General features: G+C 41.8%; 1 protein-coding gene across 1 annotated transcript; it reads left to right on the top strand.

The window, feature by feature from the left end:
- Positions 1–7222: 7222 nt before the first annotated feature.
- Positions 7223–22187, top strand: RCN1 (reticulocalbin 1). The gene is made up of 6 exons (XM_029963253.1): positions 7223–7445; positions 12203–12397; positions 13928–14106; positions 14649–14709; positions 17668–17867; positions 18767–22187. The coding sequence occupies exons 1-6, from the start codon at positions 7223–7225 to the stop codon at positions 18872–18874; spliced, it is 966 nt and encodes a 321-aa protein (XP_029819113.1). The 3' UTR covers positions 18875–22187.
- Positions 22188–22391: the final 204 nt, after the last annotated feature.

Here is a 22391-nt window from a genome sequence, read left to right as displayed (position 1 = left end):
GCAAAGCAGGCAGACAGACAAAATCTCCTGCAGATAATTAGGTTCAATAGTTTCTGCCAGATGATAAAAAAGCCTGACTTTATATATTTCTTTCTAGTGCAGTTTGTTTTTCTCAGGTAGATGTCCTAATTAAATATGGCATTTTAAAAAAGCCTCCAGTGTAAATCAGGGATGTCTGCAGCTCCAAGCACTGTTGCAAGGTTTAGCAACAAACTGGATCACCTGGATATGTGTACCTTTCAAATTCCACTGCCATCAATAGCTATGCTGGGCAGGGTGGCACAGCTGAGCAGTGCTGCCAGTGCTACCATTGGCTATGTATTGAATTGTTAATTCACAGAGACATAAGAGGGGAAGAGATTAAACCTTACAATCTGGGATTTGTAGGTAGACCTGTAAGAGTGGCAAACACCCCTGTACAAATACCAAGGGATACAGATTAATAGAATTTTAATCTCCAATTAATTAACACTCTCTACATCTGCTACCTCTAGCACAAATAAAGTTGCTCAAGGCCTTCAAAAATTTTGTTTCCACTCCCCACCATGGTTTTGTTTGAGAAACACTATGCTTTTATGATGAAGACAATTCAGTGCTCGCCTAATGAATAGCACAGCCTGCTTTGGGAACACTTACAAACTGGGATCTGATTACATATGTGCCTCTGGCTGCCTGGACCATCTTTCTCTGACTCTCCACAAATCTCCACTCTCTTTTATCAGAGTATTTCCTCATTAAATGGCTGGGGCAGTGTAGCTTTTTGTAATCAGTAACTTCAGCACAGATTGCAGCACTAACACCAACATTCCCACTATTTAACTTCAAAGCAAAAAAAAAATCAGCAACAATTTCATTCTTCATTAGAAAAACAAAACCTTTACTTAACCAATTTTCTTGCCTGCTTTTTTATATCTTTAACAAACGACACTAGTTACGGGTTAGAGGCTTATCTTATTTTCATACCTCCAGGGTTCTAAGGTTACACAAGGACTAGTGTATATGCAGAACAGCATTCCTGTAGATTTTTTTTGTTGCTCTTGCTTATGACTAAACAAGGGATAACTGTTACCAGCATCTTCTCTGCTGTTTCCTCATTTCAGTAACAATGCACTGACCCTGATAAGTATTCAGCCAGAGCATGTCTGCTTTGAAAGACAAAGCTACTCTCCCATATCTTCTGTAAATGATTTGAGGAGGTCTACACCTCAGTCCAAACATTTGTGGCTACAGTTCCACCCCTACATGCTCACAACTCTGTGTTTACAAATGCAAGAACTTGAGTTTAGGCACAACACAGCCCCACAGTGTATCCAAGTCTCTAGACTTTTATGCCCTACATACACTGTGGAATTTCCACTGTGCATACAAAATTATTCATGACAGAAACATTGAAGGACCACCCTCCCCCTCCCTCTGCAAATACGAGTGAGAAAAATAGCAAGAGGTTTCCTTTTGCTTTCTGATCATAGTGAGGAAAGGAAATTTTAAACCAACATGTTTTGGGGAAGGAAAGGGAGAGTCACTGCAAAATGTTGAAGACCAGGGGTATGAGTACATACTTGTATTAACATCTGCCATCCCTGGAGCTGCAGTAATTTGCATGACATTATCTACCTGGGATGTTGCTATGGTTATCACCATCCATAAGTAATTACCAGGGCAAATTGCACATACAGCGCACGGATTCATGCTGTCAGAAGCAAGGGATCTGCTTATACACTTGAAAACGTAAATGTTTGAAAAAACACAAATCACAAAGATTCCTGATAAGGAAAAAACTTCAAGACTGCTTCTGAGTGATGCAAAATTGTTGTTAACTATGCTTATTGACACCGGTACCTCAAGGGACAACTCAGACCACGTCCAAGCGAGCAAGATGCTGCACCTGCTCAGTAGAAAACCAGTAGAAACAGTCACCAGTAGTAGTAACCATAAACCAATCAGTAGAAACAGTAGAAAATCCCTGCCAAAGAGTTTACAGTCTAAGTAGATGAGAAAGGCAAGGAGAAAGAGAAGTAGTGTATCGTACAGAGCAAACAAGATTGTCAGCCTCACAGTACTGGTGTGATTATTTTGGGCAGATTATATCAAGAAACTTGTTTCTGGCAACCAAGCCAAAGATGAAGAAAAGAGAAGGGGCAGGGGGTGATGTAGGCTACATCCATGCTAAGAAAAAGACAAGGGACATGATGGTGTGATGAAGCAGCCAGTCAGGACAAGCCAAAACTACGTGTGATCAAAGTGGTTCTCTGAAAGTTCCCCCATTTCCCCTCCTGCAATGTTTCTGCTGCTATTTGCTGGCTGGGATCTGACTGTACTCTGATCTCTTCAAGTTTCCCACAGGAGCCAAGATAAAAGTTACAGTCCATCTGCAGTTGTACACCCAAGCTGAAGAGAGCAATTAACATCCAGCAGAATTTGGCTGAAAGTACAAATACAGGGTATCTAATGCTAGATCATCCAACATAAGTTAAATGTTAAGGGTTCATTCTGCAATACCAATACAGTTGCATTTCCAATAAAATACAGCTGCACTGCATACAAACAGCTTGAGCTGCAGTCTATTGTTATCCATGGAAACTTTTCAACAACTTTGATAAAGGTGTTCTGTGTCCTCAGGAAAGACAAGGTTTTAAAAATTAGTGCTGATACCATGACCTGAGTGAACCACATTAGCCCAACTGAAATGTAAAATATAATTCTGAAAAACACAAAACAGGTTACTATAATTTAATTTGAGGTGACATAAGTGAGTCTCATGTCCATCCAAACCAACCATATGCTCTGTGTACAAAGGAATATTCTAATTTAGTTGTTCTGGACTTACAAAGTACAGTAGAATCAAGGAGAAAAGTTATTATGTTTTCCATTTGTAGCTTCTCTGAAAAACAAGTTCTTCTGCTTACTTAGAAATCATCTGCTTCTCACAGACATTTATTTTTATCTCCTAGTAATACTAACAGAGTTATCATCAAAGATCACCATTCTCCCTAACTGAGCTGCAGAATGCGTTTTTTCAGAGCTGAAATAGACTGTAATCCTAGACCTAGCCTTTCACAGTTCTCCATGGGAATCCAGGCAGTCTGCCACACTGATCCCAAGGATGATGGTACTTCTCCACATTCACCACCAGTAAGTTGAGCTCACTTGTGTTTCAGCATCCAGCCCGTGAAAGCCATCCTTCCCTGATAACAAAGGGCCACCATGAGATCCCCAGACTGCTCAGTTAAACCTACTCTCTCATTCCTCCAGGTTGCCTCAGGGGACTGTTATTCATAGCTATGTGAGACTCTGAAATGAACTCGATTTGTTGATGAGAAAGCCAGTGAGTGTATCGGTGCTTTACCTCTTTACAAGGGGATCTCTGCAGCCAAATTCCATGAGGTACCACACGTGAGTGGGAAATACACAAAGGAATTTGTGAAGAACAGAGGAAGAAAAGTCTCAATGTCAGGATAAGTATGTCTTTGCATGATAGTTAGGATGTTGCACAGATTTAGAGAAGGCAGAAGATTTCAAGAAGTTCTGCAGGTTGACTTTTTAACTGAAGGTGTACTGGCACTCTAACAACTGTTGGTGCCACATCACTTTTATTTTTCACCATATCCTTTCAAGCCAAACTATGATGCAGTCTTTAGGCCTGAATCTCATTCTAGTTTTAATGTGGACATCAAATGCAAGTAAGAGTATACAAAGGTCCTTACTTAGAAAGCTACACTATGACAGCATCAAGTATTCTGACTATTTTAGCAGATGGGACTCAAAAAACATACTGATAAAGATATGCTCTGAGAAGAGTTTTGCTACTGAAAATGTGATAAGATCAGGTGTTAGCCAGCAGGCTGTCAGAAAGCACAGTATCCCTTAGGGATCATTTACATGGCCCCAGGGAAGTCACAATATTTCTTTAGCCAGAAATACTGGCTAAAGACGCAAGATATGTGTACCCTCGTTAGGATAAAGGCAGACTGAAGTCAAAGACAGATGTGAAACAAGTAATCTCAGGCTTTATCCAGGTAACTGGATGCCCACAATGACAGGCATATTGTAGCTGTACATATATTTCACATAAAACGGTTGATGATAAATATATCAGTGAAAGGGAAAGTAAATATGTGAAGAGCAAAATGCAAGATGGAAGAAGTGAGATAAATATTGTTAGATTCAGGGGAAAAGTGCTATAAACAGTAAGCAAAGCTCTTTGATTTGCACTGTTTTCCAGCCCATAAAACCCTAATATCTGCCAGTGTTTCATTAAAAGCTTATAAACTACCCAGCATGCCTGCTGCTGCATAAATGTATTGCTAAAAAACATTTTCGATGTTGCAGACTGGTCTTTTGCAATGTTACAAAGAAACCCTATGTGTATATAACTCACACATTACTGAAAGAAGCGTGGATTGCAAAAATAGCACCTTAAACTCTAAATCTAATTAATCATTCAGTAGCAGTAGGTTTCTCTCACCGGAGACGTTCATAGTAATACCCTTAAACCAGAAAACACAAATATTACAGGGAAAAAACCCCCAATATTTTAGGAAACAGGCATTTTGGATAGAGGAGTTAAGAGAAAATTACCATTTTGTGAATTGAATAAACAGAGGATTGAGAGTTCAAGGTCACCACAGTCCAACAGCAAAATCTGTAAAAGTTAATCCGAGTGATACAAAGATCTGGCAACACTATGACTGACCAGATCAACAACTGTTTTGACTGAATGTGCTCCCCATTCTTAGCATTAAAATCTAAGACTTCAGCCCTCTAAGGACACGTAATCACAATATCAGTCCTTTTCCACAAAAAGTCATATTGAATCAATCAAATCTTTATTGTTATTACCAGTGGTCCTGATCCAAGACTGGAGGGATCAGAACATTCATGGTTTCCCATCTCTTGTAAGATCACTACATTTCAGGGCTCGCTCACACTTGAACCCAAACCCAGGGCAAAATTAAAATGTTCCAATGGTCAGAACCCACATCCCTGAGGCAAACCCTCCCAGTGTCTGGAGGCTTTCAGATGAACGACCATGTAGGCACTTAGCCCATTCTGCATTGCTGTTACTGTAGCTTTTCTCACAGAAGTGGCTCCAAATTGTTCTGACAACAAAACACATAGATTCATTTCCCACATCCCTCAAACAACTTCACGTTCTTCTGCATATTCCACAAGCATCAAGTTGATGCTTGATTACAGCACCGATGGGGTGAACGGGCAGCAAAGCCTACCTGTTACTCGTGCAAATGACTCATCTCTGAACTAGCAGCACAATCCAAGACTTGTGGATCCGGAAGCTAAAAATTCAGCCCCTCACCACAGCCTCAGTTCTGGGAAAACATCAGAAACAATATTATAGATGTAGGAATCAGGGACAGGAATTTCAGAAGACTGAGACACAAAAAGAGTCATATCTGAATTATTGCACAAATATAAGATTCTTCAATATGTTAACGAAAACTTTGTTTTGCAGCTATATGCTTAACACATAAATAAATAAATAAAGCAACCAAACCCAAACACAATAAAAAGATTACATCTCATTAGCTTTGTAAACTCAAACACTGCTAATCTGATCAGCTGAACCATTTTCAAGCTGCCACATGCATATCACAGCTCTCACCAACAGCACTGAAGCAGTTGCTCAGCTCTGGATGTACAAACACACCCGGAAGACAATCTGCCCAGACCTAAAGCAAAGGGCAGCTCATGTGACTGAGCTGAAAGGTGTGCATTAGTGTTCCACGCTGTCTAATTAAGCAGAAAAACAACATATTTGACTGTTTAAATGTTTGAAATCTGCTACTGTTGCCAATGGTTCTGAGGCAAAATCAGCACTAGCCCACCATGGCTCTCATTCATACTTTGCAAGAGTCACAAAAGGCAGAAAACAACAAATGTGGAAGTCTCCACTGCCACATTTCTGCTGTCATTACAAGCAACTCCTGTGCCAAGCACAGTTCAGCTACAGGTTTAGGTCGAACGGATGTCTACCAGGGTAACAACAGTGCAAGGGGAAGTTGTGGTCTGGTTCAGCATATTGTATGTCAGCGTTACTGGCACACCCAAAGACCACATCATAAATGTGGTTTATATACCCTGTGGACCAGGCTGACAAACCAGTCATTGCAATTTGGGACTAGTGATACCCTCAGGTCCAAAGCAGCAAAGGACAGAGCAGCCCTGCGGGTGGTGCACACTGTGGCCCTACAGTTCATCACAGGACGAACTCAGCAGCACGATCATAACCTGCAACATGCTGCATACATTGACAGTCCTCTCTACAGTGTGATTCTCTGACTGTGAATTAAGACTGTAACACAAGAAAAGGAATCAGGCAAATTTCAATTACCTCTGACTAGAGACTTTTACAGTTGTGAGCAAAATAAGTTGTAATTTAAGCAAAACAGAACAGAATATAACCCTTCTCTTTGCTAAATGGTTTGGGTTTTCTCTCTCCTGCTTTTTCAGGATACCAAGTTTGCTTCCCTTCCAGTGACAGTGACCCCATCACCGCAAATATCCTCTGTGAGAGTGCTTGCAACCTTTTTTCCCCCCAACACTGCGGGGATATCAGGCTGCTGTAACACTCAAGAGTCTTGACTGAAGAGGGGGGATTTTGTTATTGTCGTTGTTTGTTTGTTTATTTTTGTTTGGAGTTTCTGTTTGTTTGGGGGTTTGTTTTGTTTGTTTGTTTTTTTACTTGTAGCTTTATTGCTACTTGCCATGAAAAGAAAAGAGAAAAAAAAAAAATAAATCACGCTTCTGTCCTCTCCTAACCAATTCGGGATGACAGCAGAGACCCATCATCAACCTGGCGCTCCGGGTGACCGAACCGCACAGAGGGAGCACAGAGGGACAGACCCGTGTTCCCCAGGGCGGGCCGGGGTGGCTCCGGCGATGCCCGGTCCCAGGGTCCCCCTTGCCCTGCCCCGCTTCCGTAGGTATCCCCAAGGGGCGGGCCGGGGTGGCTCCGGCCGATGCCCGGTCCCAGGGTATCCCCCTGCGCTGCCCCGCTCCGCTCCCGCCAGCTCCCGCGGCCCCGCCGGCCGGGCCCCCGTGGCGGACGTGGCGCCCGCCGGAGGCCGCGCGGCCCGCCCAATGGCCGGGCCGGGGGCGGGGCGGGCAGCGGGGGCCCGGGCGGGGACGGGAGGGGCCTTGGCTGAGCGGGCGGACGGCCGCGGAGCGGGGCGGCGGAAGCGAGGGGCTGCTGGGACCCGGCGCCATGGCGGGCGGCGGTGCGGGGGGCGGAGCGCTTGCTCCCGGCGCTGCTGCTTCTGGCGGCGGGGAGCGCTGGGCAGCCACGGCGCGCAAGGAGCGGGCTCGCGCACCGGAGCGCAGCACGAGGCACCGGCCCGGCTTCCAGTTACGACCACGAGGCCTCCCTGGGCAAGGAGGAGGCGCGGAGCTTCGACCAGCTGAGCCCGGAGGAAAGCGGGAGCGCCTGGGTGAGGCGGCCGGACGGGGCGGCGGACGTGGCAGGGGGAGGGACCGGGGCCGCCTTGCCTTGGTGTCACAGCGCTCCGTGCACCCTTCTCACCCTCAGGGGATCGTGCAGCGGTACTCTGTATCCCAGTGCAGTACCCTATACCCCAGTGCAGTACCCTGTACCCCAGTGTGCTGCCCTGTACCCCAGTGCAGTACCCTGTACCCCAGTGTGCTGCCCTGTACCCCAGTGCAGTACCCTGTACCCCAGTTTGGTACCTTGTACCCTCGTGTGGCAGCAATACCTCTGAGGTTTGACTTAGAATCGTAGAATGTTAAGGGGTGGGAAGGGACCTTGAAGACCATCTAGTCCCAACACCACCCCTGCCGTGGGCAGGGACACCTCCCGCTAAGACCAAGTTTGCTTAAGGCCTTATCCAGCCTGGCTTTGAATACCACCAGGGTTGGGGCATCCACAGCCTCCCTGTTCCAGTACCTCACCACCCTCAGAGGGAAAAATTTCTTCCTAATATCTAACCTAAATTTCCCCTCTCTCAATTTCTACCCACTGCTCCTTGTCCTATCATGACTGTTCCTGATGAAGAGTCTGTCTCTGGTTTCGCTGTAGGCCCCTTGAGATACTGGGAGGTTGCTATGAGGTCTCCACGCAACCTTCACTTCTCCAGGCTGAACAGCCCCAACTTTCTCAGCCTAATTCTCTCATACCCTGCTGGTTTTGTAAATGAGCAGCCAACAATTCATCACTTTGGTGTTTTTCTCTCCTGCCTTTCCTGGCCCTACAGCAGTAAGCCTAGTGGAGGGAGCTGCTGTACGTAGTGCTGTGCCTGGTGTTGGACAGAACTCACCTGTTGCTGGAGGGCTTTGCTGCTACAGCTCCCTAACTCTGGGTTACTTGTTCCTGCCATATCAGTGTGAATCAAGTTTAAATCATTCCTTACTTACAGTTACGTTTACAAGTCCACTTGAGGCATCTTCCCACAGCTTTTCCATCTTTGAGACATCTTTGCCCACTGTGTTTCAGTGTTGCTCTTGCTTCCATGCTGCTGCCAAGAACAGAGACCACTCCTTACTTTCCTGCTTCTCCCTCCTTTACATCTACAGGAAGGCAGATCATTAAGCAGAGCTAAGTTTAACAGGAATTAAAGAAAGTTCCTTTAATGTAGTTACTAGCAAGAAGATAATTTGAAATATCTGCACGTTCTCGCTAAGATTCCCCTTGCCTAGTAAAGTACCACAGGGAATGGTACTTACTGATTGTCTAGCTCCATCCTAAGACCTTAGTGCAGTAGCACTGTAATCTCACTGACTGACCTCTTGATCCTTCTGGAAGCTGTCACTACTATTTATGTGTATCTCAGTGACTGGACAGATAAAGTAGTTACCAGAAATGACCGACTTCATCCACATTGTTTCAAGGAGGAGAGAAAGGAACCATGTTCTCAGCGTACACAATTTATGACCTCGATTCTCACAAAGTGTGTCACTACAATGGACATGCCTTATTAAAATTGGTCTACACCTACACCAGAATAGATAATTCAGTTGGGGCTATGATTTAACAATACGGCTGTTTTTAGACAGTTTTTACAAATGTCAACTCAGCAAGGAAAGAAGCTTAGCTTGTGTTGATGTCACTGTGTGCCCCTTGGAGAGGTGACACAGGCATGTTAAGCTACAGCCACAGTCAGTAACCTTTTAAATGAAGGGGACAGGACTGTCCCTCGGAGGACCAAAGCACAAACTGTGGGGTGAGCATTGTGCATCAGAATATCAGAGATGTGGTTCCTGAGGGGCCCTGTGAGAGAGTTTCATAACTTTCAGCATTTCCCAACCTTGTGATTTTGGATAGCGTACTGGGAGGTAAAGAGAGGATTTTAAAAACGTTTCATGTCCTAATAATCGGATATGCTGGCACCCCCCCTCTATTTGTAACCCTGTAGTGGATTACAAATAGAGTCACTTCTCAAGAAGTGATTGGCTTTTAGGAAGAAGACAGATTTAAATAAAAGCTATTTCTAAATGATTCCTGGGGCTTACAGTCTGCTGCTTTAACCAAAGTGCATGCTGCTGTATTTATTTTACCTTGCTTAGGAAGAGTGGCAGCACATATGTCATCCCAATGACCAGTGCTGGGATTGGACTCCCAGGGCTAGGCATCATTAATGCAAAGCCACTCTCACCTTCTTCCAGCAAACAAAGAGCAACCAGCTAGTGTAGAAAAATAGCCCTGCAAACTCTACCTGCAACCTCAGTGGAGGAGCAGCTGCACAGTATGATCTTGGATTGAGATGGTGGCACATACCAGCCCCCTAACTGCACTGTGACCTGGGAGAGCACCAGCCCTGATGACAGATGCTGTGACAGGGGCATCCCTTCTCCCTGTCCTCCCACCCTGGATCGCTTGGCAGAGGAGGAATCACACATTGCCCATCCATGTGCAGTACTGCAACTCACCTGGCTTTGGAGAAGCGTGACATAACCCTGGTGCAGCATCCAAGGACTGCATTAAGGGACTGGAGGTGGGCCGAGGAGGAGGGGAGCGGGGCTGCAGGCATCTGAACCTTCTCCCTGCCATTTGTGAGGGGCCTGTCACTTTTAAGAGAACACAGAAGATGGTTATAGATCCTCACAAAATAAACATTTCTGCTTTATGTACAGACTGAAGCCAGAGTTTATTGACGTACAGTTGTACTCACATCAGGTGCAGAGGGGAAGCCTTCCTCTTTGAGCCACTTGGCACTAATGGTTTCCTTGCCCCAACTTTGTTCCATCACCAGATGTCTTTACACACTGGCAGCTTAAATGTCTGTGGTAGAAGGTTGTGTGTACCAACTCATACTGGCTGTAATACCACTTCAGATAAAGGGAGAAAGTAAACTTTCAGGTATTACACACTTGTGCAAGTAAATTCCTGTTTATGAGCTGGCATTTTGTGTCTGTTAACATGCTCCTTGAATTTTTTCTGTATTTAAGAATTAACCATTTAAACCTGAGGCACTAAAGCTTTTCAGACTGATCAACATGCATTAGCTCCACTACAAAGCTTAGCATGATCCCAAGCCATTTTACAGGCAATTTATCAGTATAAAAAGTGAGGTCCACAGTCCATACAGTAGCTTGTTACCTGTGCCTTTGGGAGCCTGTAGGCAAAACTATTTCATTGTCCCTGTCTTCAGCTGAGAAGCAGAGTGAAACAGTGCACATGGATGCAATGGACCTATAAAAACAGGTGAAAAGGAAAAGGCATGAAGCATCTTCTGCTAAACAGTCCTGACTTCTTTCATGTTAAAAATAGCCAAGAGCTACTGGCAGAATCATTTATTATGACTAATACATTTAACAACAGAAGGAAATACCATATAAACCAATTGAATCAGATTCATTGTGGGGAAAATCTGTTGACAAATACAGTGCATCACGCAGTGAAAGGGACCATTGGCAGTCAGTTCTCCATGAGATTTATGCAAAATAGAAAAGGTTTTTCTAGTCAGTTAATTCATACTTTACTAATTCAGAAGGCAAATTCAGCAGCCCCTTTTTTCCCCCCCCACAGCTCAGAAATGGCATGTTTTTAAAATCAGTCTGGTACTATTGGACTCACACAAGATTGCTGGAAATTCAGCAGAAGCTGCTGCTGTTATTTGGCTACTTACCACTTTCATAAGTAAGGCTTGTGAAAGGACATTGCTTCACTGGTCAAGCAGTTCCAGTTGGCCAGGGTTGGTTTCTTTGTGGAGAACCAAGATGCTGAATTGAAAAGAATACTTAAGAGTGGAGAACTTCTCCCAGTGTCCTTTGGCAGCCTGGAGGTTTAGGGAGCTCACCTGTTGAATGTCAAGTCAGGATTTAGATAAGTCAGCTCCTGCTTTTACCCTTTTCATACCAATGACATGTAGGTATTCCATAGGCGTGGCAAATCAGCATTGCCTTTATTTTTTAACATAGGTTTTTAGGTCAGTTTTATCTGCAGCTGTGTGCAGAACGTTTCAAATATGGGAGTTTCCCTGGGAGTATACCAGTACCTTTCACTCCTGATTTCAACAGCACTTGAGGCTGGCAGCTTTACACAGGGCAGTGGTTTATGTCCCAGCTGCCAGCAATGACTGGACACCTGCTGCAGACTAACAGTGCTTTAGCAAGTAACAGGCATTCCTGGCAACACCAGCAATACTGCTTCTCATTGGGAATGGAAGAAAAGAAACAGCAGTGGAAGGACAGGCATGGAAGGGAAGACTGTACATGATGTACATCCCCAGCATTATGCAGTCATATAAGTCACTCCACCCAAGTGTCAGTCTGATGGAAAGCCAAGGGAGGAACTGCAGGTGTCCACCACGTCCTAGATTTTTGCCCTGGTTGCCTCCAGCAAGCTCAAGTACAGGCTTTCTCCTGTAGTGAAGTTGGTGTCTCCTGCTCTGAGCCAACATGGCCACTCCCTACTGACAGTGAAGAACAGGTGCCCCTAAGAGAGTGGACACAACCTAAGAAAGCCAGGTATTATCTGAGGTTCCCTTTGTCCACTAATTTTGATTGCACAAGCTCCATTTCAGTTATTTGTAGCGATACTGAATAAAGAATAGAGACATATCCCTTCAGATAATCTGTAAAATGCAGGAAAGCCTTAACCACTAGGGCAACTTTATGAGTTTTGGGCACTCCTTTTTTGTGGAAAATCAGAGCCAGATAAAGATTACTAAAAGTGGCCTGACATGCAGTTTGTTTTTCTGCCAACTCTTAAGGATGCTGATCTCTTTTTACAGGAAGATTGTGGATAGAATAGATGACAACAAAGATGGCTATCTCACAACAGAGGAATTAAAAACCTGGATTAAGCGGGTACAGAAACGCTATATCTATGAAAACGTGGCTAAAGTTTGGAAAGACTATGATCTAAACAAGGACAATAAAATTGCCTGGGAAGAATACAAACAAGCCACATATGGTTATTATCTAGGTAAGAGATCAATTTCAGATTGTATGATCAAGGATTTTGGAGATTATAAAGTGTGATTTCTTGCTTTACAGTCAACAGAAGTTTGGTGTCTCATTTAAGTCTCTTGAAACTCACATTAAATTTTATAAATGCTCAGAGGTCAAAAGCACTTTTTAGTTAGTTATTGCAGCCCACCAGCACACAGAAGGTTTTGTAGAAATATCGTTAAATGTACTGACACACCTGAATTATAGTCTCCTCCGGTTAGAAATATATTATTTTTTAATATTTAAAATGGTATTTTAATTAAAAAATATATATTGTGCAATTAACTGTATTTGTTAAGTCATTCTCTCTAAAATCTTAATTCTAGATGCTAAAAATTGATTCTAAGCCATAGCAAAGTTATTGATTAAAATTGTTTTGGAGAATAACATGCTTCAGACTGTGATCCACTGCAAATGAAAATTCTTAACAAATCAGGCAAAAGAAACATTTATTAAAAAATATACCTGAATTCTGCCCCCACCCGTTTCCCTTGCTTTTTGTAAGTTAATGAAGGGAAATGAGGAGAAGAAATCACTTAAGCTAAAGGGCAATACTGACAGAACAACAAATCAGTATTAATTGACCGTTTATATTTACTGGAAATGAGAAGACAATATTCACCTACCACAGAGACAGTTTCTAGACCAAGCTTCCAGTAGCAATAATCATTACAAAGTCTACCTGAGATTAAAATAGAGCCTGTTACATTTGTGGAAGGAAATGTTTGACACACAATCCCTGCAGCATTATCCCTGGGAACCCTTCTCAGCCCTCTGTCTTTGCTCTCTGTAATCCCCAGGATTTGGAGAGCAGATACTACACTGTGGGCTTGTGTTAATGAATACTTAAAATTCCCATCTGTAATTCCTGGCCTTGTCTTTTTTGCCTGTGTTTGTCTCCCAACATCTGAATTGTGAAATTGTTATGAGTATTTTTCATGTTTGAAGTCAGTTTAATGATCCTATTAAAAAAAATTATATCAAATACCATTCCTTTTATGCCAGTGAACACCCTGAAAGAATGTCATTGTTTTAAACTGAAAATAATTGTTAGGTTCCCTGTAGCAGAGGCGTAGCAGTTAGATAATTTCAGACAGTCTGCCACCTTCTGAAACCACCTTTCCTTGGTTTGCCTGCTTCTTGAAACTGAAAAGTTGTGTAGATCATCCTAATTCCTAAAGAAGAATAAAACTTCCGTGAATGAAATCTACCCCAAATACTAACTCAGTGGTGCCTGTGAAGGCAGATAAAATTTAAATATGTGAGGATTAATATATAATACTGCAAAATCCATTATCCTGGATTTCAATAGAAGAAATTTACCTCTACTATTGTCACCTTTAAAAATCAAAACATGTACTTGACCCCTGAATTTAAAACTTCACAGGAAAGAGAAGGAAATAAGCCTTTGTATTTCTAGACTCAAACAGCAAGTTGGGGAGCTTCATTGTGCTAGTGTGTTTTAAAGGAAAACACTTTTGAGATCACCTTGATTAATTTGCAGAAAATCCAGAAGAATTCCAAGATGCAACTGATCAGCACAGTTTTAAGAAAATGCTGCCCAGAGATGAAAGACGATTCAAAACTGCAGATCTGGATGGAGACTTGGCTGCCACTCGTGAAGAATTCACTGCTTTCCTTCACCCGGAGGAGTTTGAGCACATGAAAAACATCGTTGTCCTAGTAAGCAGCGCAAAATCAATGCCATTATTTTTACTTTTTATTTTTATGGATGAGCTTTGAAGTGCTTCTCTAACCTTTCCAGGCAGGGTTTAGAAAGAGACACACACATAATAGCTAAGTGGGGAACAGAAAGGGATGCCTTTCATGAAATCCACTTGATTTAGAACTCTCGATATAAAAAGGACTTGTTAAGTGCACTTAGACAGCTCCTCAATGGAATCAAGAAACAATCTTGGGGCACAGACTTAAGCCAAAATAAAAGGAAGGGTATGCTGACATGCAGCACCCAAGTGTTTCATGCAGGCTTGTATCTGCCCCTGACTTAAGCATGGTATTCAGTTCATTCATACAGGAAATTTTTTCAACATGAAAGGATGTTTGTATATTCATTGTATAAACAACAATCACACTGGAGTTAGTAAGAGTACATTCACTTGTGTACAAGGGTAGGTCAAGGCCTCAAAACAGTAAATGATCGAAGAGGCAAATAGTCAGAATTCTCAGTTCTTTCTTGGTTACTTCGATGCAAAACTATTTTCCAGGAAACCTTAGAAGACATAGACAAAAATGGGGATGGTTTCGTGGATCAAGACGAGTACATTGGTAAGTGTTGACACTTGTTTCTTACAAAATCTCCAATCCATTTTTTCCATCTTCTCTCACATTTGCAGCAGCATCAACAACCCAGGGATAAACAGCTCTGTGTTCCAGTTCGACTGTTTTGTACCAACCATCCAACTCAGATGGTTGGTACAGCCTAATTTCATTTTAGGCAGATAGCAACATCACCAGGAAAAGGTTCCTCACACTTTACAGCATAAGATTCTCCTCATGTTCTCATATAACTCAGCTAAGAGTTATATGAGAACAAGAGAAGAGGATCTGGAATAATATCTTCCATGAGAGGGATATTCTGTGTATACTAGGCAATGTTAACAGCTGTTTGAAAGTGTTTAGAAATGCAGGAAGATTAGAAAGTGAAATAGTCTTTTCCCGAGTTTGAATGTTACTCAAATATACAAACCAGCTAGGAAGCACACATTGCAAAAAGAGAAAATTCACCTTTTGTTTCCACTAGTTTTTTTCCTAGTCTAATTAGTAAGTAAAGCCCCACACTTCTCTAATGGTGATACCACTGTATTTCTCCTAGAAAGAGAAGATACATGAAAAATGAACTGTGTTAAAACCGCGCTGAGATTTAAGATTCTCAGAGAAGTTGTGAAATGTGTGAAAGTTAGCAGTGCATTACTGCAGTGGCAGAAAGAGAACAAAGTGGGAAACATCCTCAGCAGATCAGTCACAGTTAATTTACACAAACTTAGTCACACCAGGCAGTTGGCTGCTGTCTTGCACTTAGACCCATGAAGACAAAACAGAAGCAGGAGTGGAGATCAGCAGTATATGATACATTTTAGCCTTTTGAATCATTACTCCCATACCAGAACCCACCTTCTCCACTGCACTCGTTTTGATGGGTTTTAAATCAAGAAAGTAGCCCCAGGAAAGCATTAGTGCAAACTTGGATGAATCTTTGTTTCAAGTGGTGCTGTGAAGATCGCTTCACACAGAATCAGGAACAATGTACACACGTTAATTAATGGCAGGGGGTTCTGTTCCCTCTAAATTATATTTAGCCCAGAAAGTGAATGCTATTCATTTATGACTGAAATAACAGAGCAGCATAATTTCCACAGTAATTTCAGTTCATTCAGTGACATTACCTACGTATAATTATAAGGTAATTGTCAACATTTGTTACCATGTGAATGCTGGTTTTTCTTGTCTTCTATAGATAGGAACATAGAATGTTCTAGTCACGATCACCCCACATTGGCAAGGATGATAAAAATCAAATTGACAGGACATGTCAGTTGCTTCAAATAAACAATATAATTTGCACTTTAAAAAATGAAAAAAGAAAGTGAATGTGTTGTCTGAAGTTTCCTTCATGAGTTGAGAAAACTATGCTTAAGATGTTCTTACTTCCCTTTTTCAGATATAATTATTTTTTAATTTTGATGAAGTCGGGGTTAAGAAACCAACAGAAAACTAAATCTCTTCTTTGATAGTTTATGGTTGATAGTTTACACAAAAATAGTTTATACAAAAAGAAGTCCAAAAATGTCAGTCTCTAGATCGGGTATTTGATGGGGAAATCTGCTGAAGGTTATCACATGATTCCTCCCTCCTTCTCCTTCTTTCCTCCTATTTTGTCTTTTACAAAATTTGTTTCAGATTTACACAAGCAGCAGAGCAAAATATCCCTAATCACGTTGAGCAGAGAGAACTGAATTCTTATTGTGCATGGGTAGGTGACAGAGTATTTCAGGGACACTGTGGACAGTGGCAATAGAGAACTTCAGCCTAGTGTACACACTCACACTGCAGAGTCAGAGGAGGTTACTCCTAGCTTTGAAATCAGCATTTATGTTTCCTATGGATACCAGCCAGCCTCTGGCTCTGAGACCATCCTCATGGGGTGCACTCTTCCTTAGCACATCCTTGACAACCAAACACAAAAGGCATAGGAGAGGAGTAGTATCAAAAAGCAGGCTTTAATTCTATTTAGAAAAGTGGAAGGCTTGAGGGACAAACAGCCCTGATGAGCAAAAAGCGATTAGCCACAGTGACCAGAAGAACAAAGTGGACACACTACTTATCATTTGGAAGGCCTGTGATGCAAAAAACCAGTTCAGTTACAAATCACTTGCTTTTAATAATCACTGCTCCTGTCCTAACTCTGTTTGTGCAGAGAGCAGCTGCCACTGTGGTGTTGTCCTGCCGATGCTTCCTAAATATAGCACAGGACTGATGTGATCTCTGCATCCTGTGTCACAAATGGTGCTCCATCCCGAGGTACCAACCTATGACAAGTGCCCTCTGCCTGTGGTTTTTCACAGAATGCACCACTGATTCATGACTTCTCCAGCCCATTCTTTGTAGGGGAATATCTTCTGCTGGAATATGTTACAGCACTGCATGGTTAAAAGAAGACTCGTCTCTTACACAGACCTCTCTAAAAGCAGGATAAAAACATGCAAGTTCCATTTAGCAATTTTTGTTTGCCTAAATTTCCCCTGTGCCTTTTTTCCTTTAATCACTCTCTGCTGGCTGGAGTTTGATCTTATCCACAAAGACATTTGCTGGCAGGGACAAGATAAAATGGCTGGGTTCCTTTCTCCCCATGTGACTGAGCCTAGCACTAAAGCTTGTGATTGCTATTTAACTAAAGACCCTTAGAGAATTTTTTCATTCTGAAACTCAGTGATGATGGCCTTTGAACACATTCACCTCTCATGTTAGCCTGACCAGGAGTGCACAGTTGTGAGACAAGGGTAATGTAAGAAAGGACAGAATCACCAGCAGAGAAGAAATAGGCCTGAGACAAGATACACACAGCTACTCTATTTACACCCCACATTTCATTTTCTGTACAAAGAGATGCTGTGCAAAGAGTGAAAAGTTTGGTCTTCCTCTGAGGAACACTGTGCAAATGTCTTTAGCCTGTGCATAATTTGCAAATTAAATATGACTCGAGTGAGACCTTTATTTCCTCTCCAGCTGATATGTTTGCAAATGAAGAGGGTGGACCAGAGCCTGACTGGGTGATTACAGAGCGTGAGCAGTTTGCAGATTTTCGTGACCTCAACAAGGATGGAAAGATGGACAAAGATGAGATTCAGCACTGGATTCTCCCCCAAGACTATGATCATGCCCTGGCTGAAGCCAGGCACTTAGTCTATGAGTCTGATGCAGACAAGGTACATAGTGTTCTACTGTAGTTTTTAAAGAAGTTACACAAGCTGTTATGGTTTTTTTTTAAATATCAGCTTGCAACAATTTATTCCTGATAACTTTTCTTATTAGTACACTTTAAATGGAGTTTTAGAGGCTAGAATTGCTCATGCATTAATGTTTCCATGCCAATTTCAGTTGGTAGGGTTAGAATCACAAAGTAAAAGTAGTAAAATACAGTTTGTCAGCTTGAGAAGTTCCCTTGGCTATCATTAGGTGAGAAAAGAATCTATTTATCATCATTAACCTGGGTGTTTTAACACAGTAGAAATACTCTTTTCCTTTAAGAATGGTCATGACTTTTGTATGTTAATTTAGATTACAAGAGGAAAATAAAGACCTATTTACATAGGGGGTAGCAAAATCACCCTCAGTTCTATAATCAAGCACATACCTTTCACTAAAGGCTGGCTCAGTACATCCACTTCCTCTGGTGTGGGACACTAGATTCCAGATGATGATCTTCACAAGTGTAACGTGAGCAAAGTCTGAACCTGAAAAGCCAAAATACTCTCTTACACAGAGAGTGTGTAAATTGCTGACATAGCAACCATCTTCAGCAAAGTACACCAGAGGATTTTCATTCTTACTGTCAGGAGGGCAAAACCAAACCAGAGGGCAAAACTGTGTACCAGATAACCCATGTACTGTTTGGCAGAGAGTTCATTACAGAGAACTTTCAGTTGGCAGTTTAACCCAAATGAATCCACTGGAGTCCAGATTTCACTCACCATTACAGCTACAAATGATTCCTGAGCCTGCAGTCTGCTGCTTTGAAGAACTCTGTGCTTCCCAGGGCTCCTACAAGTGTCTTTTACTTAGCTTTGAAAATGTTCTTACAGAGGTTTTGTTTTCCTCCTACCAGGATCAAAAACTAACAAAAGAGGAAGTTCTTGACAACTGGAATATGTTCGTTGGAAGTCAAGCTACTAATTATGGGGAGGACCTCACAAGAAACCACGATGAACTATGATACAAATACCAACCAGTATGCTACACACCTTTTCTCCACTTTACTGAAATCACTGTGTCCATCCCTTCTTTCAGGGGGAGATGGGCAAGGGACACTCACAACTGAACAACTTGCATTAATATATTTTTAACATGCCAGCTTATTACCTCAGAAACCGCTTAGAAATAGCTTTTTACTCTTTTCACATGGTTATATAAAATATATAGTTACTACAGGTTTTATTTTTGAAAAAAAAAAAAGGTAACTTTTCTGAGTAGATTAGAGCCTGACATGGAAAAAGCACTTCTAAAAAACATAATTGCAAGGATGTTTAATAGTGAAATATTTTCTTCAAATACCCTCTTTTGCCATAGTGAAATGCAGCTAGGGTTAGAAAGAAACCTAATGTTTAAACAGACTAAGCTGTTTAGTTGTCTTTTTTTAATAGCATATAACAGTTTAAAGTTAAGACTTTGAGCCAGAGAAGAGGTTTGACGCAACCTTTGTCTCCACAGAGTTTTTGTCTCCCACTTTGGGTCAGAGGTGCTGCAGAAGTTATCCAGCAGCCCTCTGGTTCGGAGCTTTCCAAGTTCAACACGTGCAGCTGGCCCTTCTCTCTGACCCCCGTGACAGAGCAGAGGGGATGTGGAGTTCAGAGGGGCAGCTGCTCATTCTGATGGCAGGGGAACACACAACTGTTTGGGGGCTGCTGGCCGGGCTGTTTCCTGGCAGGAATTGTGCCACACGGAGCAGAATTTACCTCGCGCTTTTCGCACTTTACCCGAGCCGTGCTCTTGTTCATGCAGTGTGAATGGCAGCAGCTCTGTGATGGAGAAAGAATGAGACATATCACCCCTCTGGGCCTTCTGCCTCCTCTGCCACATAAGAGGACAGATTTATGTGGCTAAAGTTCTGGGTTTGTATGTATATACGTTTAAGTACATGTTAGTGAAGCAACTCTACAAAGACAGCTCTCCTTCCCAAAAAGGGGGTAAGCTTTCCACACAGGTGCTTTCTTTTTTACTGTATAGTGTGAGTTGTTACATGTATATTTTTATATACCCAAGTTAGATAAGTTTGGTTGGTTTTAAATGTACCGGTTTTAAAATAAGCACAATAAAACCAATACTTCTTTTTGATACTGTGAAGTTGCAGTAACACTAACACAGACTAACACAGAGACATGATGTGAAAGCACAAACCAAGCCTCTAAAGCCAGTAGTTCCCAAAGGACTGGGTCATTGGCAACTCCTGCAGCACTGGGTGGTCATCTACAAACAGCAGCTGGACATACAGCACCAACTGTTTCTTCTTCACCTTAATAAAGAAAAAAAATGAAAAGCTAGAAAGAAGTCCAATATACATAGTTGCTATAACTAGAATTGTTTCTGAACAATAATAACTGGGAGATTTGGGCTCCACAGCAGTCACTGGGAGGTTCCTTGAAGGTTTGGCCTACAGCATCACACGCTGGAGGTCACATAACCATCCAGAGAGGAGCTTTGAGACTCCCGGGTTGTGATACACTTCAGCAGTTCAACAAATCTGTGAAAACCAGCATGAGACAATGCAGAACTGTGACCTTTGTAAGCAGGGTCATTTTCATAAGGTCATACAAGAACTGTGGTGGAATATTTTACATCTTCTCATTGAAGATAATTAAATCTAGATACCAGAGTCTGGCAGAGATTACATGTTCTTGCTATAGCACCATTACTGAGCTTTTGGTGTGCACTTCTTATGACATTGCCAGCAATGTCTCTGCAAAGTCCCTACCTCTTCCAGTAACATACAGTAGGACAAATGTCATAAGACATAAGTGAACTGGTTTTGCTTTTAGAGTACCCTCAAGTTAAATAAATGCCTAAGTGCAGTGTTACCTGAGAAGCAATAAAATTGTATCTTGGCACATGTAAACGATCATCTGGTTTGTTTATGGCTTGAATTTGGAAAGGTTTATTGTGTTCAATAATCCTAAAAATCTTGAGAACTTTTTTTTTTTAAGTTCTTTCATATCAAAATTTGACATATTTTAGTAACAGATTTGCAGTACTCTGTCTGCACTTCTGCTGTTTCAGGAAACAATACCTTAAAAGACCTCAAAACAAGCTTGTTTCCTGCAAGGGAAACTGCAGCTCAGGCTGGATACTAAGCCAGGGATTTTCACTGAAGCCCAAGGGAAGGTTGTTTGCTCACTCTTGTTGAAATTCAGTGGGAGTTGGGTGCTGAGACACTAAGCATTGTTGCCTTCAGCTAAACATGACACTTGCAAATGCACTATGCACTGTCCCAACAAAAAAACACATCTGTGCTTTGACAAGCAATCACATTTCCTTCCACATTACTAAATGAATTTGGAGTGGAATTAGCATCACACAAAAGAGAAATCATGTTCCCCTGTTTGTTCTTGATTCCTATTAATGCTTGGTACACACAGGCATTTTCCTGTATAATACTATACTTACAGGAGTAAGAATGCTGAAATCAGAGGAGTTGTTCATGCAAAACTGGAAATTTTGACCCATAGTATTTTACTGTAAAAGCTTTTTTTCCCCAAGAGAATGATACTCAGGTAGCATATATCCAGCTCTGAAAAAGGCAGACATGCCAATTAGAACGAAGTTTAGAATAATCAAGTTATCTATCAGTAATGAGTAATGGGGGTGATGTTAAGACAAGGAGCTTTTTTAATAAAGCAGAATATAGAAACATTTATTTAGAGAACATAAGTGTCCCTGATATAATTTTGTTCTACAGGCTCCCCTCTTTCTGCAGTTCCTCATAGTGTTTCTCTCACCAACACTCAGTAATGGCACAGTACATTCCATGCACTAAATTTTCCTTTCAAGCTCAATGCACTATAGAAGAGTAACTCCAAAAGAGACTAGAGCTTCTGGGTTTAAATTTAACACTATTTAAGGAAAGCAAACCTTTGCTAGGGGATATAACTGTTAACATTGTGATTTTTCAAGCCTAAGGTTTCTAATGGGGTTTGACTGTTCCAGAGATAACATTTTTTTTCCTAGGTAACATATTTCAACTCATATTATGAGCAAATGTTACGAAATTTTAGTGTAATGTGAAATACTGTAATGTCAGATAGCATTATTTATCTGCTTAATGTGACTAAAACCATTAATTGCTGGGAGCCATACTTCATCCCAGCAACATGAAAATCCATTTTGTGCCTATCTTGTCAGTTATTGCCGATTTTCTTAATGAATTGTGACGTAGTGAAATTCTGTTGGGAAGCGTGTTTATATATTTCCAACTGCAGGTTCTGTATGGTAACTCTTATTACATATATCCTCCATTAAACTCAATGTTTTCATTATGCCTGTGCCACGACATATCAAAGGTGCATTTTTCTTACTTGGGTATCTGGAATAGCCATTATTATTGCACATGCAGTTTTAATTATTAGAGTTTATGAAATGAGCTAAGTGGCTGATGTTCATTGTCCTATAATTCCATTTAAAGATTCAATCAGGTTGAATCTGTCTCCTATTCCAATCAAGGGACTGTTCATAACTCCCTG

The sequence above is a fragment of the Manacus vitellinus genome, unplaced genomic scaffold, assembly GCF_001715985.3.
Source record: "Manacus vitellinus isolate BGI_N305 unplaced genomic scaffold, ASM171598v3 scaffold_57_pilon, whole genome shotgun sequence".
In the NCBI taxonomy this organism is placed as follows: Eukaryota; Metazoa; Chordata; class Aves; order Passeriformes; family Pipridae; genus Manacus; species Manacus vitellinus.
Note: the sequence above shows the minus strand (reverse complement) of the source record. Positions and strands in the feature narration are given on the sequence as shown.